General features: G+C 31.5%; 2 protein-coding genes across 2 annotated transcripts; one reads left to right on the forward strand and one right to left on the reverse strand.

Annotated features, from left to right (window-relative positions):
* The first annotated feature begins 811 nt into the window (after nucleotides 1-811).
* On the forward strand, nucleotides 812-18,754 carry LOC114929158 (trypsin). The gene is made up of 5 exons (XM_029300581.2): nucleotides 812-905; nucleotides 8,976-9,153; nucleotides 14,741-15,045; nucleotides 16,341-16,492; nucleotides 18,480-18,754. The coding sequence occupies exons 1-5, from the start codon at nucleotides 821-823 to the stop codon at nucleotides 18,645-18,647; spliced, it is 888 nt and encodes a 295-aa protein (XP_029156414.2). The 5' UTR covers nucleotides 812-820; the 3' UTR covers nucleotides 18,648-18,754.
* Nucleotides 18,755-20,263: 1,509 nt separating this feature from the next.
* On the reverse strand, nucleotides 20,264-21,495 carry mRpS11 (mitochondrial ribosomal protein S11). Its single transcript, XM_029300737.2, has 4 exons — nucleotides 21,102-21,495; nucleotides 20,674-20,902; nucleotides 20,528-20,593; nucleotides 20,264-20,447 (listed from the first exon to the last, which is right to left on the reverse strand). Exons 1-4 carry the CDS (start codon nucleotides 21,338-21,340, stop codon nucleotides 20,340-20,342), a joined length of 642 nt encoding a protein of 213 aa, XP_029156570.1. The 5' UTR covers nucleotides 21,341-21,495; the 3' UTR covers nucleotides 20,264-20,339.
* Nucleotides 21,496-25,216: the final 3,721 nt, after the last annotated feature.

Raw genomic sequence — 25,216 nt, forward strand, 5'->3', positions numbered from 1 at the left:
CATTTCATCCGTAATGGCAATATATACAAGTTCACGATTGCAATCACGATCTCCGATGTTGCCGAATATTACGATGTGCAGCACATATCTCGTGCCTAAAGCATCATCGAACACATCACGCAAAATTATAGATGTGGAAAGCACATTAAATTTAACCAATGCAACATGTGCTGCAACTGAATATACAAGATATGCAATTCCCCTCGTGTTACGTATAAAATTTTTGTGAATGTATATTAATCTATAAAATTTTTCTGAATCTTTTTATATTAAATTGTTTTATATTATTTTATAAAATAATTTTTTATATTATTCTATAAAATTTTTCTGAATCTTTTTATACCTATTAAATTTAATTATTAAAAATTAAATCAGTTTTGCTTTCGATCATATCCACATGCATATAATCAACTCGTGCATCGACGCATTTTTACGAATTATTCGCCATTCGATTATTGGCCCTTCAGTCTTTGACCAGTTTGACATTTCAGACTTTCATGTAGACTTTCGCCTTGAAAGTCACGTCAGGGTTGCGTCGGATTTTATCGACGAATTTCCAAGCACGCGGGTGACACTGCGTGTATCAATGGCCGCGAATTGAAGGTGAAGTTCACGGTTTTAACAATCTCACGCACCACGCACAAAAAGCAACAGCAAGGGCGTTGCCAGGGGGAGGAAGGGGGGAGAGACAGTGACAGGGAAAGAAATCAAGGCGAGAAAGATACGATCGTGGTTGCACAATGTATAAAGAAGCACCGACATCGACGAGACTACACTTTTTGATTGCTCTCCGACAAAGGCGCAGCGAATCTGGAACGAGATGATCAGCCCAGGGCATCCGAGAATCCTCGTATCCCTTCTATTCTTTGGAATTTTCACGCGGATTCGAGCCGAATTTACTAATCGTGAGTAGATCCCGAATAAAGTTTTATCATATGACAGGTTATTATGCTTCTGCAAGAATAATTTTTCGTTTCGTGAAAAAACATAAAACATAGACTACTTAAATGTAAATGTCTATGAAAGTAATGAAAAAAATTTAATATTCACAGAGAGAAAGAGAGAGAGAAAATTATTTTCTTCAACTTCTAAGAGCATTTTTAATACGGTGAAAAAATACATGCTCCTACAGAAGCAAAGTAATCTTATGATAGTGTCAGAATTGCTTATTAAGAAATAACGAGAGAGTATGAATAATAATATAACAATTATTTCTATAATTAAATAAAGAATTATTGATCCCATTTCATCATTTTAAACTGCAACTTGTAAAAAAACAAAACACATTTTTAATAATTCCTAAGAATTCTCAATGCATACAATGCATTACAACTGGATACCTAATTTCAAAAAATTGAAAAATTCTTCAAAATGCTTTCATATGTAAAATTGTGTAAAATAATAATTTTAATACAACGACTATTAGCACATATGAAATATATGCATTTTATATTTTTAATTCAGGGTATTAAGTTTCCTATTTTTCAATTATGTGAATATTACTTCTGGCTGCAACATGCAACTCGAAATACGATGCCGCGTACTGTGTCTTATTACGCGTCGTAATAGTAATAACGAAATGTACATAAAGCATGTACTACAACACGCAGAAGGTACTCCTGCGCACTTATTTTCGTAGCTATCCGTGAAGTGGGAACCTAAAGCCTCTTCTGTGGTTCTCAAAGTTTAGGTAGTAAACTTACTTTATCAAACTACAACATCTATAGTAAACTCTGTATTAGTCAGTTGCCTCGAAACTCTGAGAAGCTCGCCAACTATTCCTGTTGCAATTAATTTTTCGAGAACTTATTTACTGCGTGGTGTATTATGCAACATACTTCATTTCGATATTATTCCGAGAAATTCGAATAATTTTGTGTTACCTCTTACCTTCAAATACGTTGTGTTTTTTATCCATTACGTAAATATCAGGAATCTCTCTTTAAATCAAAGTGACTCTGATTTTCTAACCATTTTATCATGTTAATGGTAAAGTTTCAGATAATTATCTTTAAAAATCTCTAATATATAATTATATTAATTATATTTTCTCAATTATTATTCATTATATAAGTGTACTATTGCAAAATTCATATTTGAATTTGTAGTCAATTAAACATTAAATATTCAATATCATGTAATATGAAAAATATTAATTTACATAAAATACACATAGAATATGAATAAAATAAAATTAAAAAAAATTTAAATCAAACAAAATTAACATATTAAAATTAAATTTTGCATTTTTTAATTTTACTGAATTTTAAATTTCATATTTTTCATATTTTTATAATCGATGTAATCAATAATGCGAGGTTATCAGATTACTTACGAAAGGAATAGGTTGGCAAAATGTCGTAACAGGTCAATTGTCCGTCGACTCTAGGTTTCCTTCTCCATTTGATCATTCATATGCAAATGTCGATTTAACTGCAAAAAGAAAAAAGGTATTATAGTAAAACTTAAATGGCGATAATAGAGCTGCAAACAAAATAAATGCATAAAGAGGCTTGCTAAATCGACAACTATCATTTGAAAAATCGGCAGGAAATCTCAAAATGTATTTTCCGGCAATTGAGACAGCGAATGCATAATATTATGCGCATTTTATGAACTGGCTCGCTGCCGCCGTCTCTCGACGACAAACTCGACCGCTACGACGGTCGCTCTCGTGTTTCTCAGTAGGGTGGCGTCCATTTAACCGGAGTGGAGGCACTAGACGGTGAGCGGAAGTCAATGGAGAATTCGGAATAGAAGCTTGCGGATTACGCTGCAACACCGGAAGTTAATAAACCGAATTTAGTGTTCGCCATTAGCGTAGCGAACATTCGCTCCGTCGCTGCTTTCCAACCAATACTAGGGAATGATTTAGCGAGAGACACTGAATGAGAGAATTAAGGGGGAGTAAAGCGAGAGAAGATATATATAATAAATTATATATATATATATATATATAGTAGAGGATGAGAGAGATTTGATGTTTCTTAATATATATTTTCAAGAAATATTTATTGAATTACAAGTCAATTATTTTGAGCGTATTAATTATTAATTTAATCACATAATAATTGATAACAATAGCAACAGAAGGTAACTGGAATATTGTTTGATATGTAATTCAATACATGATTCATACATGTAATTGATCTCTTTCCTTGATTAACATATTGCAGTATCACTAAAAAACCACTGATTATAATATCAGTTGTAAAATAAAATGTGGATAAATTAGTCAAATAAAGTAAAAATCGATATTTATCTTTAATTAATCAGATAATACTTGAGGGAAATATTTTGTAAGGTTACGCCTTTATTATATCAGATATTTAGATATTAGATTATTATTTGATAATATAATTAAGCAGCTAAATATGTATACATATATGCCAAACATGCTACATCGATTGATTCAATATAGTTAGAGCTTGTTTATCACATAATTATAGTCCTATATTTATCTGGTTAAGTAGATACATTATATAATATATCTCTGTTTAATTACATATTTATATAAATCGTATATTTTTCGATAAATTTAATTTAATTTTCCATGCATTCTACCATGATAAAGTAAAATCTTTCAAATTATATTTAAACATTTTATATTAGAATAATATCTCTTTTTTAGATAGTTTAGTTTTTTTTTTTTACATATGAAACATTTTTCAACAATTTTGGCATCATTTATAACGTGTCTTTTAATATCGATGAAATTTCCACTTATTCAAACAAGTAGATACAAGAACGGGTAAATATTTCATTCCGCGTGTCAGAATTCATCGGCCAACTGGTCGAACGATCGGAATAAAATGCATGCGCTTGGAAAAAATGATGGAATTAACGCGCCGCAAAAAACTGTCTACCATGTTGATTTACATCCTAAAAAGCTCTCGTGCCAGAGACAGCACATTGATAGATTATTTGAACAACACGTACTGGTGCATAATGTAGATTGTATAGAGTGTCATTACCTCATTTACAATTCACTCTTTGATGCAAAATATCAGACAGAGCGCCGGCTGGGTGAATTTAATAAAGCTAATTATTTGTTTTACCGGCAATAAAACGATCGTTTCCATCAAATATTTAAGCACTATATTATGTGGAAGCGAAGCAACGTGGTTTATGCATCACATCGACAGCTGCCTACCAACTATTCCTTCACTGAACAATTACACTGATCGTTATGAGCATTAATTTTACGCTTCGTGACTGAGTAATCAACCGCGAGATTATGCGGGGATGATACAACATTTAAAATGATTAATCTTTCATATTGTCGCTTACTGAATAAAATTTTGATAATTATTATCACTCGACAGATTGTAATCAGCATCTGGCCCCTGTTAAACAAATTATATTATTGTTTGAAATTCTATGCATCGAATTCCGCGCATGTTATTTATTTGCGTAAATATATATATATATACATATATATATATACATATATATATAAACATATATATATATACATATATATATATATATATATATATATATATATATACACATATATATTCTGAACGTTATTAAAACATTTTCCCGAAATTCAGAAACGGATGACTCGTTTTATAAATCCAACGATTTATAAATAAAAGATAATCAGTATTACATGGAAAAATATTCCTCGCATGAACTATTCGACTCGCAAACCGCTACCGTTATTTCGTTCGATAAACAAATTACGTTACCGCGTAAATTACGTTACCGTTACTTCGCCTGTTACGATCGCCTGCACATACGGCCGTTGTATAAACGTATCGAAAATCGAAAAAAAAGTGGTTTACCATTAACAGAAAAGTAATGGCATTTTTTATGCCAGCGTTCAACTAACAGTGAGCTTGAAACTGAGAATATAAATCTTCCGCGAATAATAAGTGTGAGTAGTTCAACTATTTGAAAAGATAGCCGCGTTTTTTTGGGACATTTGTCCTTACGTAGGATGGGTGCGTACGGAATAGAAGAATAGATGTGAACAGCCTTGCCGAAGGCCGAAAGCTGACAAGTACGCGACCTCGGCGTTGCTCAATAATTCTCTACCTCTTTACGCGATTATTTCAATGTCAAAACCGTGACGAACGATATTAGAAAGGCTTTTAACCCACACGAGGTCACGAGAAGGCTTCGTAAACTTCTAATATCGGAGAATCTACAATTTTATCGATGGAAAAAGATACGAATATTAATTATTGTGTTTCAGTGATATGAATACAAAATATGGAAACTCTCTACATGTGCAAAATTTATTATATATTGTATATTTTTTTTTAATTACAACTGTAAATTTTTATTTTATTTTCTATTCTTCTATAATTCTCGAAATGTCGCGAAAATAATAATTTTTGGATATTACACACAAAAACTGTATATCATGCGTATAGAAAAAAATATCAATTTTATTAAATTTATGGAATAAATTTATCGAATTATCAGTGAGATTTAATTACATTATTCTTCAGAGTGATAAAATAAGAAAACTTTGCTTGTAGTGCATTTAACAACGTTACGTGTATTACAGTACAAATTTTGGATTATTAATGACTCAATTAATTTATTATTAATGACTCAATTATTAATGACTCAAATTAATTCAAAGATAAGCTTGAAATAATTAGAAAATAATTTCCAAGTATAGCAACTTTTATCTCGATTAATTTTGTCAAGTAAAATATCAAGGATAAAATTGTTTCGACAGATGTCCATGGTTGCTTCCAGATTTATCTTATCGTTGGCAGAGAATCAATATCGCGAGTAGAACTTAATCTTATAGATTCATATCTAAGATATAATATACAAGTTGGAAGAAGAGATTATACATGCACAAAGTCGCTGAGCAGAGACATTTGTGAAATTAAAACAAAAATAAATACATCATTTCATATATACAAACTTTCAATCATTAATCATCGCATATGAGATATAAAAACAATCGGCTGACATGTTGATTTTCGCGGAATATTTTGCACTTTGTTTTAAGAAATAAATTATCCTTTATCCAAAATTATTTATATTTGGCGCTATTATAAGAATAAAATATACTTGAATCATCATATTTGCATTCTTTCAAGGATACTGTTTTTTCTGTGCATAATATATGATCTCACAAAATAGAATCCAGATTACCAATACAGCAAAAGCGCACGCTGCGACTTCGGCTGCCAAGATACGTACCGTCGATTTCGGAAAAGCCACGCTCAGGCTTTTACCGAAAACGCGCGAAAAGAGAGAGAGAGAGAGAGAGGTCTTTTTTCGACACTCCCTGAGCACAATCCGATCCGGGAAGGATAAACGGGGGCGGTTTCGCGTTCAACGCGGCCAGCCGAGGCATCGGCTCGTATTATCATGATCGCGTCCCCGAGCTGGTTTTGACATATCTATTACGCGTTTCGGAATAGAGGCGACTTCGAATTCTATGCCATCCCCGTTTCACCCTCCTACCATTCTGGCCGCTTCGACGTCCTTTCCTCGTCCGTTGTGGAAGAGCGGCAGGGATAGGGAAATACCGGGTTGGTACCGGCGTAGAGGTCCAATTAATCAGTCGGGGCGTGAAACGAGAGAGAGAGAGAGAGGGGTTGATTCGAAGGGTGGGGTGAAGGGCGGGAGAGGAGAGGGAATAGGGACGCAGAGCAGGGGCGTCGCAGGGATTGTAGTGACAGATCCGTCGTATCTGTCCCTATCTGCTCGGGGCATTAAATTCGCGCGACGCCAACGCCGTGCCGCCACCAGAGAGGATTCATTCGAATCGGTTAACATTCCGGTAACGCAGCGATTCGGGTTTCAATTAAATGCAACGCCATTAACGGTCGCCATCGCGTCGCACCGAGGCAGATTTTAAGAATGTAATTTCATCTCTATATGTATCCGGTAACTAACGGATTAATGATTAAGGGCGGATTCTCTGGTCAATTCGGAGACGATTTTTCCTTAGCAAAAATGTTGAGAAGTCAATAATTTTCGAGTTATAAGCGATTGAAAAAAAATGGGTTTTTTGAAAACTAAACGTTTTGGAGTTAAAAGTCTAACATAATTACATTCGTCAGTTAATTTCAGGTAGAGTTTACTATAATAAAATTTTAATTTGAGGCTTAGTTATAAAGATACATAATGACAAATATTGGAAAGTTGTAAAAAATGATGACCTTTTTCGACATTTTTGTTGAGGAAAAATCGTTCTCAAATTGACCAAAGAATCCACTTGTAATTGTTGTTCCTTTAGTTATCGGACATCCTGTATATCTATTTTTAAAAGATCAGGGAAGATGACACGTTATATTGTGCTTTTTGTCAAATGTCCTATATTAATAGAGCCGATCGTTTCTTTTGCAAGTGTGACTGCAAGATTATGGTTCGGTTATAGAAATGTGAATTTTTTCATAAGCGAAGAAATTGTTAATAATTTGAACGGAAACTTGAAAATATGTAACAGTTATTGAAACTAATTATAATTAAATGTATCATTAAATATAATCTATAAATCTATAATTAAAATAATCTAAAAATTATATTTATATTGAATTTTACTTATAACAATTTGTGTGAGGCAAAAATCTAATGATAAATTCACTTCAATCAATAAGACTCTCTTCTACGTCCTTTTTGCAATGACCGAATCAATTACAAATTATTGTTAATGTAATTGGTGTAAATTAATTGTGCATACTAATTAATTGATGCACATTAATTAATAATGATAACAATTTACGATTATTGCCTACGGTAATGATAACGGTTTATAATCGTCCATTGCGTAAACTAAATAAACCTTTATTGCATTTTAACTGCATCAATCACACACATACATCCATGATTATAACATTTATTTACATCTTAAAACAAATAGATTAAATCTTTTCTTTTTAAACCACATTAAATATAGGTATGTATTTGCATAGTTGATGTTTCTTTAATTAAATATTTTGATAACAACAACAAATTAAATATAAGTAAAATTTATTGAAGTAAATATTATATATAGTGAATTTTCTTCAAAATTCTTCTAAAAGCTGCAATCATTATCTTTAAATTTTTAATTTAAAAAATAATACATCGAACAAATAAATGTAAAGTTATACTATTATTTAGCAAATATTAACTTTTGCAAAATATCTTTAACAAAATTTTATTATCAGATTAATTTATTAACAATAATATTATATGCTTAAAATCTTTGATAATTATATCTTTAAAATTGGTCACAAACCCATTCGAGCGTCTGTCAAGAATCTTATTATATACGGAAGCTCTATCCATTGAAGCCATATCACGAACATTAATCATTGAATGCTAGAGCCGATCAATAACCTGTCAATATGCTCTCATCAAGAATACAAATGCTAATTCCGTACGGAACAATCAAAGCATACGACGATACTATCAATATCTAACAACAATTGCGATTTTCTAAATTTCCCGTGGTTCGTTCTGTCGATAAGACATAAAATAAATGAAGCATAAAATAATAAATAAAATATACATAGAATAATGAAATATAGAATCTTTCGTACACATTTGTTCTGCAGGAATTCATGGATATCATAGATGCATGTCTTGAAAAACTGGTAGTAAACTCTTGTAGAAAAATATACAAAAAGTAAAACTACAGAAAAGATACTATTATGAGGAGAAACGAGATATCTTAATCTTGTAAAAGTTTACAATTTTTATAATAAGTTAAAAAGAGGATGCACGATATACACTCTCCGACAAGGTAATAAAACATTGAGAGTATCGTTAAATTATACAGCGCGTCATCCAATTTGGTGATTCTTTGGACACTTTCAACGTGTCGATACTCATCTTCGCTTCGTTCTCGCGCAAGAAAAAGAGAACGAAAGCGACACCCAAGATCGTGTCGCTATCGATCGATGCGATATTGATGGCTTCGTATATTGCGCCAAGCCTGCTTGCAACTAGATCACCGAGGCAATTAATCGTTACCGAGCATTAACGAGAAAATCCGTATTTGATATTAGTGGCAGATGTTCCATGCGGTACAAGCGGCATACGACAGGCGAGAATTGTCGGAGGTCAGGACGCAGCACCACGTGAGCTGCCATGGCTCGTAAGCATAACAAGAAAGGGTGGCCACTTTTGTGGGGGTGTCATCTTGAATTCCAGATTTATAATGAGCGCCGCGCATTGTTTTTGCTCGTAAGTATAATATGTATTATATTATAATTTATACTGCACATATATAGAAAAGAGTGATGGCAAAAAGGCCTGTTTTTTCGCCATTTTGTAGGGTCGAATTTTGGGATCTCAAATTTCAAACTTTTTTTATGCCAAATAATATTGCTGGATGAGACATTAATCACAGAGAAATTTCAAGATGAGCATAAGCACGGTTCCTTAGATATGAAGAAGTGAAAGTGATAATTTCTCATACACTGACTAAAAATCATCACTCTCCCGCCCTTGTATATCCGGAACCGTGCCTATGCTCATCTTGAAATTTTACTGGGATTAATGTTTCATATAATAGTACTATTTGCCATGAAAAAAAAATGTTTAATTCAAGGTCCCAAAAATGGGCCAAATTTGCCATCACTCTTTTAATCTCTTGTCACTATATACAATCGTTGCAATTTTTTATACTTGAAATTTTCTGATTACGTGTTTATATATAAAATTCTTGTTTTTATAATGAACATGCACGCCAAAAAAGTTAAATTTTATATATAAAAATATGTGTGCGTGAGTATGTGTGAAAATAAGTATATATATATATATATATATATATATTACATAAAATATCCATGTTCTTAATTTTGGTTATACTTTCGCAACAAGTTCTCAAAAGAGGCATCTCTTCATTAACGGAGTACATAGACTGTAAAGACTAAGTCCTTTACAAAGTAAGCTCTATTTTCAACGGTCGATCGGAAACTTACAATTTCTTGACAACTTTTAATGGGATACGCGCATATTAAATCTTGTTAAATCCGCTAAAGGTTGTGATACCTGATTATTATCTCAGATTATTTATTTATAGAAAATGTTCCATTTGATCAAGAATATCTTATTACATTTTAATTTTGTCTTCAATTTTGTGACTTTCACAGTCTTTTGAGCTTTAGTCAGTGAAATGTTTGATGTTAAAGAAACTTATAAAACCTTTTCAAGATAATTATTAAAGAAAAATTAATTTAAAAATTTGAAATAATTTTCGTTGTAATAATTCAGCAAGATTTTTACGTATGTTTACAATGATAGTTATTTAATATATGTTTCAAATATTGTTTATGTCTACATATGGAATATTGTCAGTGATTATTCAAATCTATTATTATTGTAAGATTCGGTCGACTTTCTATTTTATTCGTTAAGTTAACCACTTTTTAAAAAAAATCCTAATTATGCACAAAAAAAGACATTTAAATAGAGAAGAACTTAAATAAAAGCCACTAGAAAATTTAAAAGCGACATCACAGAAACGTTCTTCGATCTCTTATACAAATATAATAAGATAGATGCAACTGTATGCGTCCGCATACGACTTTTATCGTGTTAGTATGTCAAAATTCAAATAAAAACAAACAAATTTTTCACAGCAAACATTATGTTCTTATAGAATATTTCGGAGCATACTGCTACTAATTAATCAATAAGTACAAATTGCTCTTAATAAAATACATACAATAATAGTGAGAGAGAGAGAGAGAAAAAGAGATAAAAAGACAGACAGAGAGAGAAGTTCATACATATACAGACACTATAAAAATAGTAAATCTTATTTTAATATCAAGTTATTAAACGACGATTATAATCATCCGATAATTTAAAATCAGCATTGTAGAATATTTCAAACAATCTAGCATATAAATAATTATCCTGTAAAAAAATTACTTTTACATATACATACACGTCAGAATATTTTTTAAATGATACTAAAATAAAATATTTTATTTTCTATATACATCATCCTATCAGCAAAACGATTATTGTGTGTCGTTGAAAATCTTACATCTATCATTGGACAACGCTTTGTCAAAGCAAATGCAATAATAAGTAGGAATGATTATGTCGCGCATTAAAACGGATAACAATTATTATTACTGCGTAGCAGATGAGTTTGCTATGCGGCCGCGGGGATGTATGCGGGACAGCTTTCGTGTAGATATAATTAAACAGGCGAGCAGACCTACAGCCGGGTGAGCAACAAAACGTGCAGATATTGCATATCCCTTTCGGTTACTGGACAGATTACAGCGGGATGGAGAGGGCGATAGGGGCCGTTCGAGAGTAGCGAGCGACCGTAGAGAATTCAGCGCTGAGCTTTGGCGTTGTAAACCATGATTGCGTGTAGATTACAGACCACTCAGTAATTGCTAGCGGCCATGCAAAACGCACGGAAAACGTTGCAGCAAGACGCGAGATGAGAGTGTATGAAAATTAGGGGACTACCCATTTTCGTCACATTCTCTCCCTTGCTTTCGAGCCTTTTCATTTTTTCCCGTTTTTCTCTGTAGCATCATTTTTATAAAAAAAATGACGTAGGATCGATGACATCTAACACTTATTTTTATTTTTATGGTAGTGGTTCTTGGTGATTAATATATATCTATCTAGACATCAATCGCGAAAGAAAGATTACAAAATGAAATTCGTAATAATTTGCTTTTTGATCTTCTTCTTAAATATTTTAGTGATGTACAGCTCTCAATAATTAGTTTGCTATAAAATATTTTAAAATTCATTTAACTTAAATAAAAAAAAAAATATTGTGTTACATAATTAGTTTTGTGGCGGAACTTAAATCTCCGAATGATACATGAATAAGCTGGTAACGTCTATTAAATTAGAAAGAAAACTGTGACATGATCCAAAATAGTATACATATATATGACTCAAACTAGCTGTACGCAAACAAAATAGAATTCACTGGATTAGCGAATGATTAAATAAATTATTACTCTCCGTTCTATCACAAACTGATAGCATGACGACCAATTATTATTAATACAATGCCCGCTATGAATAATATGGTTGATTAATCGTTATGCGAGCAGGTATGAATTATACCCGTATGGTGATACAAGAACTGGCAGCCTAGCGACGCAGAGTCGATATTTCTCGTTCGACGATATCGCACGGTAAATTAATGTTCAACACTACCTTATTGCTAACGTCATTCTCCGCGCAGCGTTGCGTAATTCACGACTGCGTCCCGATGTCGATATAGTGGTGCCAGGAGAGCCGCACGATATTTAACGAGCCGAACCGAAATTAATTCCAATCGATTTACCGATTCGGCATCCAATTAATTTTTAACGAGGCCACCAGTATGTAGAAAAAATAGATCGCTGTCGCACTCTCGAATAGCAAACACTGTTCTCGTACAATAAAAGGAGGATGCGCATGTGCAATTTAATTGCAACAGTGTACGTTGGACAATTGAGTCTCGTTTTAATTTATTTTAATAGATGGAAAAACGTCGTTATACAATTCTGCTTTTTTTCATCACTTATCTTCCGTGATGAATGAATAGAAAAAAGATATACGTAAAAATATAAAGACCATAACAAATAAATTAAGGGCGTGCGCGTGTATATGTGTGTGTGTGTGCGTATATAAATATATGTGTGCATATTACGCTAGGATTAAGTTTGGTTTCATTTAATCTCATATTGATTTGGGATTAAAGCAAAGTAATTTTCATACACCTCTATATTTAGACATTGTGTGAAATATGTAATAGTTAATTAACACAAACATTAATATCTCATTTGTTGTCAACCGGATGTTGCATTTGGATTTCCATGTGTCTCCCTCATCATTATATAGGTGAACTTTATATATAATGATATGTAGACAATCAAAAGACAAAAAATGCAATTCGATTCATAACAAATAAGATACTGAACACGCATCTATTTGATAATCATGACATGTTACAGGTAATGTATATGTTACGTGAATATAAAAGAATTTATAAAAATAATCTTACTGAGAAAAATTTACATAAAAAATACAGTGTTTTTAAAAAGCTTTTGAACATGCCGCTCTGTCATTTTTATGCATCTACTTGACATCGAATTACTACCTTTGTGTTTTTCATTCAATAATAACGCATATATGCATCTTTTTTAATCTCTATGCCAATTTTGCAATATATATTTAAAATTAATTTTTTTTATACAATATCAATCCACTTAAAGTGAATATTTATAGTATATTGATTTGCCTAAACGAATCGCATCGCTGCAACCGTTGCACTCGTCGATGCAACGCCCGAGCGCTCGCGCATTTTAATTGAAAGGGTGCAGCGTCAAGAAGAGAGAGAGAGAGAGAGAGAGAGGGAGATGCATTGAAAGTAAACCGTATAATCCGCGAGCCGTGGGACAATAGCGGGAGACTCGACGACGATGGAAAGGTCCATTAAGGCGGCTTTGTAAGGAGCGGCGGCGAAACAGGACCTGGAAACTTAGAAAACGCTCCGCAATAAACTTCTGAGGAAGAAATGGCGAGGGAAGAAGGGATGATACGCAAGGGGTTGCTTGACGAAAATGGACCGGCAGGGGGTGAAATAGCGAAGGAAGAAGGGAGAAGGACCACGGATACAACGGATAGTCCTGATGGAAGGGGTGTCGTAATTTTGTTAATTATTCAGAGGCACCGTAGACCGATTAATTAACTGAAGCCACTTCGGCCGGGTCAGGTATTTCAAGAGAGCTCTGCAGACGCGGACGCGCCGTTCGAGCGGCACAAAAATCCCGGTTAAATAATTACTGACGTTTCAGGGAAAGAAACTGCGAAAAAGCCGGAATTCGTTGGTGAAATTGAGAGGGCCATGGAAGGAGGGTAGCGAGATATTAATCTACGACAGACCATTTTTTTATCCCTCCGAAATGCATACAAGCGCTCTCGTACTCTTGGTGCACTTAATTCTTGCGACGATTATGGAATTCAGAAAGAAATATTTTTATCGGCTCTCAATATAAAGAATATAAATATGATGTTATTTAAATCGGCCAACAGAGCCAAAGCACGAAAAATTAATTATTCGGAACTGTATTTCTTGATTTGAGATCACTAAGTTCCATATATAAATTAATCTCGAAACTTACATAACTAGTGATCTCAAACCAAGAGATACAGTTCCGAATAATTAATTTTTCGTGCTTTGACTCTGTTGGTCGATTTATATAACATCATGATTATGGAATTGTTACGAGTCAAACAAGATATAAAAATACATCGTTACATTCTTGATTTGCATGAGACGCAAGAATCAAAACTCATACTGTTTTATTTCTCATTTGCTGTTTTTACTATGTGAACATAAAAATTCATGCAGATTGTAGATAAATCGAATATTTCGAAATTTCAGGAATGAAAAATGTCATCTCGAATTATTTTGTCAAACTTTATATGCCGCTGTCGCATATAGTTGTGTACTTTCATTTTCGCTATTTTTTATTCAATTTTTTCCAGGTAATAGCTGCGAGCAATTAGCAATGATTCTATATAATGCATATTATATATAAATACTATACCTTTTTAGTATTACTTAATTTTAATACTATATTTTTCTCCAATTGTGTAATTAATATTTTTTTATTCCCTATAAAGCATATATCTTTTTCAGAGAAAAATGTAGAGAAAAAAAACTCTAAAATTATGATATACAAATTATATATAATTTAATTAATAATAAAGATTGTTATATGCAATCAAGTATCTATCTGATAATAAGCCGTATCATTCGCAAATTGATTTTCGTTTGCTTTTAATTCAGCGGCACGATTCAAATTCCGGTGGGACAACTGCGCGTCACGTTAGGCGAGCACAATTTAAGAGCTCCAGAAATGCCACCCGCAATACACGAGAGCGTCATAAACGTGCTGTTACATCCTAGTCACAAATGCGGCAAGTATGTGGACGATATTGCCCTCCTGGAACTTGCAAGACCGATCAGCTGGTCGGAGAGCGTGAAACCCGCATGTTTACCTGTGGCCACAGGAACACCAGGATATAGTGCTTTCGATGGTATGGAGGCCATGGTTGCAGGTTGGGGTTGGCTCGGAGAAGATAGAAGTAGATGTGAGTATATAGATGTAAAATAATTGTCCCTCTTTTTCACATCAATTATGATTACGGCGGAATTAATTCTTATTACGTTAACTATTCCGACAGACTTTGATACCGAGTTAAATGTGATGTATATGACGTTTAAAATTATTGTGACGGAAATTTTAATTATTCTCACATTACTTTACAAAGAATTTTTTAAGATATACCTTACGATATTGCCAAAGATTCAAATATTTCATATGTTCGATCAATATTCCATAAGAAATTCATATTTCAAACTGCAAACTGAGTATTATGTTCTATTATTCATACATGTTATATAATAAATATAATATCTAATATATAAATTATGAATTTAATTGCATATAATAAATATAATATCTAATATATAAATTATGAATTTAATTGCATTTTATCGTATCATATCACTTTTTAGTAACTTATCTGGTTTGAAAAAGTTTGACTTCTAAATATTCTAATGTAACTTCTGCGAAACTTTTCATCAAAATCAAGCGATATTCAAACGCTCTCGAATGCTTCCAATTTCTGTCAATTACTCGTAAATAGCATACCTCGAAATGTACAATGTGTCAGCATTTTGTACATGTACGCGATTGTAACATAATTCTCGAGTGGTAAATAAGTTTTCGATAGACTGGATATATTAGAATGTGAATAATCTGAATCGTGTTATTCAAGTTGCGCTCAAGGCGTTCATAAATACTTGAGATATATCGTAAGATGTTTCGATGAATATTAACATGATAACGAAGCAACAAAACACGCATCCAAGTTTCCATAATCACCAAAGTTTCCGCGAGCATCGAATTCTATACGCCAATTGAAATCAATAAAGTGGCTAAGGTTATCTTAGACAAAAATTATCAAGTTGTGCTGTCTCCAGAAATTTACAAAAATTTATAATTAATATATCAATCATGACAGTAATAATTAAAAAAATTCCGTGTATGATCAATTACATTTTCCTGGATATATCAAAAGTGATTGTACATTACGGTTTAAGCAGATCTAAATTTGTTATTTATATACATATATTATTTTTATCGTTCTACTTATAGAGAGAATAAAAATGATCTAATTTAAAGCGTTATCGTTGGCACAAACTGCCCTTATTTTCACTATTGCACATTCAAAGTTTATATTGCGATTCGATTAAAACTACATAACAAGTTTAAATCGTTTGCGAATTCAAAACAAATCTCGTCGAGATATGAGAAATCATTTTTTGTCCATGAAAGAAAGTTGCTTGCGTATACCAAAACGATCGCCATTATATTTCGCAGACAAGAGGGCAGACGTGTTGCAGAAAGTGGAGGTTCGCGTGGTAGCAAACACTGTGTGCAGAGAATGGTATGCTAGTCAGGGCAAGTCGATCCGCGTGGAATCAAAGCAGATGTGCGCAGGTTGGGAAGAGGGCGGAAGAGATTCCTGCTGGGTAAGTAAAAAGGCATTCCATTGCCCGAATTCATCTTCGGGTGCAAAATGTCCGCGTGTGCACTCGCATTTTTTTGCATTTCTGCATCGTTGCTCGCCCGGCGTCGCTTGTCAATCGCCCGATCACGGAATTCATGGTTCGTCGGGCGGGCGCGACGCGAATTTCAATAAATACCCACGATACCGTGGTAATGCGCATACAATGCTGCTCGGGCATGATAGCCGACCACGCCGGATGATACCGGTTCCCCGGTAATTGGATCGTATATAATTGCATCGGCCTCGCTCTGCGGATCTCTAACGTGGACAGATATTTATGCAAAATTGAGACAGGGATTTGAAAAAGAATGATAACGTTTACTAAAAGAATAAAAGTATTATATGAGTTTTCTACGTCATCGCCTTCATTATTCGTCCGCGATAAGGTATATAAAGAACAGTGATTAAACGAACTCGGTTTAGAGGATTGATATTAATATTAATGATGATGTACATTTTGCAGAAAGTATATAGGTACCTGTCACGTGTAGCAAAAACATTTTTTGATAAATGATTAGGAATATTTTGTTTAGCCAAATTTCTAATAGTATAAATCAATATATAAATTACAGGGAAGCCAATTTTGCGTTTGAGATATGCTTTTGATATTATAAAGTATAAATATAAAGATGATTATGGTATAAAGATATTAATGATATCATCAATGCAGGCATTCGCATGCATCTGTTAAACATTAATCTAAAAATCGTATTTTTTTTATGTTCGAAAAAACGAAAAGTAATCTCGTATACACTGTAATGATGTCATGATAATCTACAAATCAATTTTGATTTCCTTTCAATAATTTATTTATAATCCTCTCTCTGATGGGGATGGACAGTGCTTTCTTTGTCATGCGAATGTTAGATTGACATTGTCAATTAAGTAGTTTCTCCTAAAACATTTTATTTCCGCGAATTCTACCGTAGCATTATCAAGTCAACGTCTATCGGAACTAAAATAAGAATATTGTTCCCCTTCTTGTCCCCGATAAGTTTTCTCCGTGTCTTCGTCGCGTTCTTATCAGCAATTTCTATTTCCTTTAGACGAAGATATTCCCGGGAAAACAATCGAGAACGGACATATTGCTTCGAAATATATTGAAGAGGGAAAAAGTACAATACCACTGAGGGTTCCGATGGGAATTGAGATGTGCTAGATTTCTTGTTTACCTCGTTTGCGCGAAAACTAGGACTGGCAACTATAAAAATTGATTTCGGGGTATATCGAACGTGACGCGATTTATTTAATTATAAACGATTCTATAATGTTTACGAATGCATCAAAAAATAATCTATTAATTCTCTAATATTTTTCTGAAGATATCATTTTAATATACATATATATTTGCTACAGGATATAATTACTATAAATTATAAAATCACTTTTGATTAACTTCATATTTAAAAAATTGGAAGGTAGACAATCAAAATGATATTCTATACCAATCTCAACAATAGGATTTACATTTTAGCGAACAAGAGAAATATTTTTTCAAGAAATTATTATTTCCCAACAAAAATTTTACGAGACATCAAGAATATACTTAAAGAAATTTTTTTTAATATTTATAAGAAAATTAATACATAACCCGATAAAAATAAATATTATCCTTAACCCAAGTAGAACAGAAAAGTCAAAATAATGTCAATTTGACGTCATCTTGACCAAATTTGAACTCCAAATTTGATCAATATATGACGTCAAAATGATATTATTTTGATTTTCTGTTCTACTTGAGAAAAGCTCGTAATTACCGTCTTGCAAATTTTAAACGACGAAAATAATTCAGATCCGTGTATACATAGAATCGTACCGAAATTCACCGTAACAGATATTCTCGTAACTTTACAGCTCAAATTAAAGCAAGTAAAGTTTGTATTGCGTCGTTTAACCACGGAAGCTTACGGGATGTGCGGACATTGCACACATCCTGTACTTTATTCCAGGCTGACAGCGGCGGGCCCTTAATGGTTGGAAATCATCCTGTCGAGCCTTTGATGGTGATCGGAGTAGTCTCGACTGGCATAGGTTGCAGCAGAACACGACTGCCGGGTATCTACACTAGAATTTCGGACTATGTGCCGTGGATTGCACAAGAGACACAAACCGGATGATCAAAGAAAGTACGAATACGAGCTTTATATTGATACTTAATTCTTTGTCTAGAACGAATTCGATTCCTATCAATGATTGAAATAATTACCTCAAGTTAGTAACTCTTTTTTTAGACCTATATACATATATTAATATATAATACTAATTATTTTGAACTTATAATTTGATAATATTGACATGTTTTAAAGACGTATGTTTAAAAGACGTAAAAAATTATTAAGATGTGTACGTTTTCGAGATAGTTTTCAGATATATGCTGCATTAATTATTAAACATATAAATATCATAAAATATATTCGTTCACAAGAATATGACAATTTATGCACATTATAATTACAAATGCAAATTGTATTATAATTGTATATATATATATATATATAAATTGTTATATCATTGTAAATAAAAATATTTTTAGCATTTATTTATATATGTATTTAATAATTAATGCAATAAATATATGTGCATATATTTGTATAAAATATATCTTTAAAAACACATTAAATGTATGGTTGCATATATTTAAAAGTAGCAAAGATATTATTCGAAAATACATATAGTATTCAAAATATTAAGTAAAATATTAAATATATGATCACGATTAAAACCAATATGTATTTCCCGACTAAAAAAATACGTTACAGACAAAAACAATTATAAAATTGTTTCGGCTAAATAGAATTCGACAATTAATAGAAATTTGTTAAAAAAATCTGCGTGCAATCATCACATATATGTGTGTATGTGTATACATATATATATTCTTACAATATAGTAAAATCATACACTTATTATCGTATATTTCAAATAAATACTCGAAATGTTATAAATTTGAAAAATTCTATTTATAGTCAGTAAACTTATATTTATGTATACAGAATTAATGATTTAAAAAAATATAATATGAGAAGAGGTGATTATATATAAAAAATAATTATGATAAAAAATATTAGATGAAGATATATATGTATAAAAAAATGCAAGCTTGTACAAGATTATTTAATCTAGTCATTTATACTTTATATATATATATATATATATATATATGTGTGTGTGTGTGTATAATATATATACCTAGTATAATATATGTGATAAATATTATTTTTGTATATATATCCTCAAGTTGTTTATTTATAAAAATGTCTGTAGAGTAACAATTAATTGTTATAAATAAAAGTTAAAAAATTAAGAGAAGAAACATGATAAAAATAATTTTTTAAATGAACCAATTTATAATTTAATAAAAATGTCAGTTGCAAACAATTTTGGTGACTTAAATTTGAAATAAAAACATTTTAATAGTTTAATTTTTAATTAATGTAATTGCTGAATAAGAACAAGTATGTATTACAGATCAAATTTAGTGTTAATGTAATGTTAATTTCGCTTGCCAAATTATGTATTTTTGTATTCTAGCACTTGAAAAGGACCACAATGTGGGTCAAAACGTAGTGTGTACTTATTTTTAATAAATGAATAGCCAGTTTTTGGTCGAATTAAATTGCATCTTATTATTTGTGAAAATTTTATCACTGGCAATCAACAATTAATTGTGAAGATTTTAATAGTGTTATGTATTTTAATTATTTGGAGTTCGAAAATAATGTACCACATAGAATTTTTATAAGATAATATATCTATTAATATATCCAATTATATGTTCACAGTTAATAATAAATCATAATACATAATAATCACACCCTTCTCCGTTTTCGTGGTCTAGGTGGATTCCAACTTACTCTAGTAGCATCCGTAATTGATATAATATTTAATCCTGTCATTTGTAAACCTTTTATAGAAGACTGAAACATAATTTTCATTATTAGAACGTGTTAAAAATTATTCCCTATTGAAATAAATAACCATTTTTTTTAATACATACCATTCTACCTGGACCAATACCTTGTACCTTTATTCTTATTGTATTTACACCATATTCACGAATACGCTAAATAACAGATATATACATTTGAAAGATTATATTTATATTACATCTACTACACATACAATCTATAGATCTATATTTACATTGCCAAGTGTAATAGCTGCTTGTTGAGCAGCAAGGTTTGTCCCTTTCTTAGCATTCTTAAAACCTTCTATACCAGCTGAATGCAGCATTAATACTCTACCACGACCTTCTTTGAAGTTCATAATTGTGTTATTAGGAGTTGATTTTATATTAACAACATGTATATCTTTAAACGGTCTACCATCAAAGAGTCGATTTGGTGTATCTTCATTAGGAAATAGATGTTGCCTGAAAAACATAACAAAAATAGGGAATTTTTTAATCAATAATAAAACAAATAAAATGCAATAAATGATTATGTATTCTTTTATTCATATTACAGCTATAAATAATAATAAATACAGCTATAATTATAAATAATTATTATCCATCTAACATAATGAGATAGTTGGACAAAGTTAATTGTACAATTGTAATTAGTACTTACTGTTGATTAATATTCATTGTTTCCATCGTAGTTTCTCCGTCTACTAATCCATATTTCGAGTTACTGCCAACCTTCACTTTTTCATTATCTATACGAATCACTTTCCTAGATAAAGAGGTAGTGCAAATGTTTTTTGAGGTTATATTTAAATTGGCAAACAATAAGGTCAATCGACCATCAGCTGACGCACTTCCCTTTAATATAGGTAATTTCGTCATACGTAAAGCAGATTGAATCATTTTAATGTTTATTAACTAAATAAAATTTTAATATTTTATAAGAAATAGTACACGAAAACAAGGAGCAAGCAGAATCACTATCTTACTGTCGCTATTGCCATCTCTGTGCTTCTTCCAGCATTGTGAAGAAGGAAACATCGACACGATGCAGCTGACTTCTCGGTTACTGGCGACCTCTCGCACAATCCAGCTGTTTGACAGTCGGTATTTTTGAACTTCTCGAGTCTAATCGATTTTTCGATATATATCGACCTGATTAATTCAAATTATTCGAATAATATATTCGAATTATTGTCATTCAATATTTGTATATTATCTCATAATTTTTATATTAAAGTTCTATTTCTTATTTATCACATATTATACATTTATTAATTAAAACTAGTCATTAATTTTCAATTGTGTGTGTTTATTTAAGAATTTTTTATAAACATATGGCAACTCTCTCTCTCTCTAACTATATGTGATTTATTATTATTATTTCGCATTATATTTTTATAAATTTATTAGTTGCAATGTGATCCAACGAAGAAAACATTTAATATTACTTTCCTAAATACATGTTATTAATATTTTTATTAAATAAAAAATGATTTATATTGCTTTTATATGATAATATAAAATATATACTTAATAATTCTCATTATAATACTCGTATACCGATAATTTGATAATTACTCACATCTTTGAATAAATAATTCTATTATATATACACATATATATATATATTTTTTTATCATTTTTCATCGATGGATTTTTACTTTTGACAACAATTTGAGGAGATATTTCACTCTGTTACAAACGGAGCAATATAATCAATTAGCGCGCATTAGTTTCACTAACACCTTTTAATCTCGAGTAATATGATATTAAATGCCAAATTAAATTGGTAAGATATTGCTTGTTTTGATCTATACATGTATGCATATATATTTACAGTGTAAATCGGCGATGATTGAATTTCACACTAATCGCCTCAAATTGAAAACAAACTTCTCTTTTAATAGATACACAATATACATTATAATAACACAATACAATTTTTCATGCTTAAAAATTCATTATTATATTAAAATATTTAATGAAGAAAATTAACATATCGCTTCTTTCTTTTATTTTAATGTATATGTTGTATTACATCAACATTAAAAGTAGTATAAAATTTGTATTAATAACTTATTTTGCTTATCTACATTTTTTTTTTTAAATGTTTTATTTCAAATTACCTACTTTTCTATTTTTTTATTCTACAGTTTGATAATAATTTGCTCCACACACAACGCATACATACACGTTTATATTTAGAATATCCAATCTGTTGCTATAGTTCTCAATTTCTTTCATTAGCAATACCGTCCGAATATTCGAAACAATGCATATGATTTCAATAGTGCAGAATTACGTATTAGTTATCATCAGATAGACTGTGTTACACCGCATTTCCCTTACGAGCCATTTCTGGTTCGTGGCTTCTCCATCTACAATACACATGAATAATGTGACTGTGATAGTATTGTGTATTCACGAGTATGTAACTCTTCGTATTATCCAATTCGATTAAGAAAATTTGAGTACGACGAATTTAAATGGGATGTTGTACATACAATCATCACAAGTTTGAATGTAATGTATAATAAATATATCATATTATATAGATATCATTACATAAAATGTAATTGCTTAAATAAGCAGCCTCATTAGCATTCAAATGACAACTAAATCAACATTTTTAAGGAAAATTCAATGCTTTGTTAAGCATTAAAATTATATGTTTTGCATATTTAATGCGCAAACTTTTAATATACAAATTTCTAAACGTGTAATATATTTAAAAATATATTTACATATTAATTTTTGGAGTTAGAAAGTACTATTAGAAAATACTGTCAAATAGAAAACTAAAAAATATATGTATATATTAATATACATATATATAATAGTTTTTTTCCTGAAAAAGCGTGCGAAGTTGAAAAGGTATGTAAATAAAAATATTTGTGGAGAGAAATAAAAATGGTAATACTTTATCGGCGAAAAATGCTCAAAATATGTTTTTAATTGTTCAAGTAGCGTATTACCAGCAAATTGCAAGACATTATGTGGAGAATAAATTTACTAGGTTGTTATCGAATATTATGCATAGGAGGAAACGATTCGCTTTATATTTATCAAATTAATAGCGCTGATTCAATGGCTTTGTAAGGAAGCTTTCAAAGTAGAATTTACTTCGTATACGACAAGGTTGGCACGAGGCATGCTTTCTCTCTCTCTCTCTCTCTCTCTCCATCTTTCTCCATTCGCGGGTATACTCGAATTAATTACGGGACCCCTCTCATTTACGCAGTTATTATGAACCTTACCCTAAGACCATTACTGAATTACGCCAGAAGAGCCTTGAGGAACTGCTTACGCCTGTCTGTTTGCACGCGCATCTAGCATCATAGCTTCTCCATTTATATATATTAATAATTTCGCTATAAATATAAATACTGTTATGCACTTTTATCAATATCTTATATAAATATTTAGATGAAACACCATCATTTTTAAAAGAAAAAAGAGCACAGAAAAATGCAGATAAGATGTATTTAATATATTAAAATTTGTGATGGGCATAGAAATGTTCTCTGCAATATTTTAATTTATCATTAAAATTGTAAACTGTGTAAAATTTATTTATATTAATTTACAAGTGGTTTATTTTTACACGAATAAAATTATGTAATAACATGTTCCAAAAATTCAACATATTTAAGTTGTAAACTGTAATGAGAATTATACGTGTATGTCTTAATTAAATTGCAAATACCTTTGCGGAAATTAATGCATTACATATTAAATATATATAATTCATTGTTCATTATTCTAATTAATTTAATTCCAATTAAGCAACATATCATTACCTAGTACCATTTACTTTGAAGCATTTTTGTACAATATTCCGTTTCATTCAACACGTGAACATTTTTGTTTTGCCTCGGGCGATTACTAAAAACTGATGTACAAAAATGAAATTTTCTCTCGAGCATCTCGCTCGCATATTCCACTTCTCTCCTACTTCATGTGTCGAAGCGAAAGGTTTTATATCGGATTTAACGTCATCGGCGATGGTGGCGTCGACGAGAGAAATTTGGTTTTCAATACAAAACGAGCCTCCGCAGGAACAGCAAACGCGTCGTGAGAGAAACGGTAGAGAGGAGTAGCTCTGGGAAAGTCAGCAAGCATTCACAGCACTCAAGCTCGGTTTATCCAGAGGAATGGTATCGAGTATCTGCTCGTACCCGTTCTTCCCGTTTAAGCGCACAACCGAGGTATTCTATTCTTTGAGGACCCACAGACTTTCCCCCGATATTTCTTAAAGCGGTTGCTACTACGATAGATTCTGTGCACTCGTTTTATGCGGCTACTTTTCCGAGTTTCCCTTCAAATACATCATAAGGTTTCCGACAATTCGAAGGAAACAACGCCACTCGAAAGCGCAGTTTTCAAAGCCAAGCTCGCATTTACGTGCACATCCTACTACTTTCAATATTGAAATATTGGGGCCAATCTATTTGTGTGTGTGTGTGTGTGCGTGTGTGTAAAATATATAATACAATGTCTCATAAGAGAATATTTATTGTTCAATTATGTACTTTTGAAATTAACATGAAGCTTGGGAAATTTGATGAGTTTCAAAGTTCTGATGAGTTGGCTAATTTGATTGTAATTTGTTTCATAAAATACAAAATAAAATTAGAAGTCATAGCTTTATATACTTTACACACAAAGATATCTAAACATTATTTTAATTTTTAAGACAAAGATCTCCGTTAATTTGCCTCCGCGAAAAAGACAAAAAAATGCAAGTTTTGTATTTATTCCTGTTAGGTCTAATTG

Source organism: Nylanderia fulva, unplaced genomic scaffold (genome assembly GCF_048542155.1).
Source record: "Nylanderia fulva isolate GAGA-0341 unplaced genomic scaffold, ASM4854215v1 Scaffold14, whole genome shotgun sequence".
In the NCBI taxonomy this organism is placed as follows: domain Eukaryota; kingdom Metazoa; phylum Arthropoda; class Insecta; order Hymenoptera; family Formicidae; genus Nylanderia; species Nylanderia fulva.

Coding starts and splice junctions, on each gene's coding strand:
- mRpS11 (XM_029300737.2), bottom strand. CDS start 21,340: ATGATTCAATCTGCTTTACGTATGACGAAATTACCTATATTAAAGGGA. Junction 20,903..21,101: donor ACAATGAATATTAATCAACA/GTAAGTACTAAT, acceptor TATGTTTTTCAG/GCAACATCTATTTCCTAATG. Junction 20,448..20,527: donor GTATTGGTCCAGGTAGAATG/GTATGTATTAAA, acceptor ATTATGTTTCAG/TCTTCTATAAAAGGTTTACA.
- LOC114929158 (XM_029300581.2), top strand. CDS start 821: ATGATCAGCCCAGGGCATCCGAGAATCCTCGTATCCCTTCTATTCTTT. Junction 906..8,975: donor TCGAGCCGAATTTACTAATC/GTGAGTAGATCC, acceptor ATTTGATATTAG/TGGCAGATGTTCCATGCGGT. Junction 9,154..14,740: donor GCCGCGCATTGTTTTTGCTC/GTAAGTATAATA, acceptor CTTTTAATTCAG/CGGCACGATTCAAATTCCGG.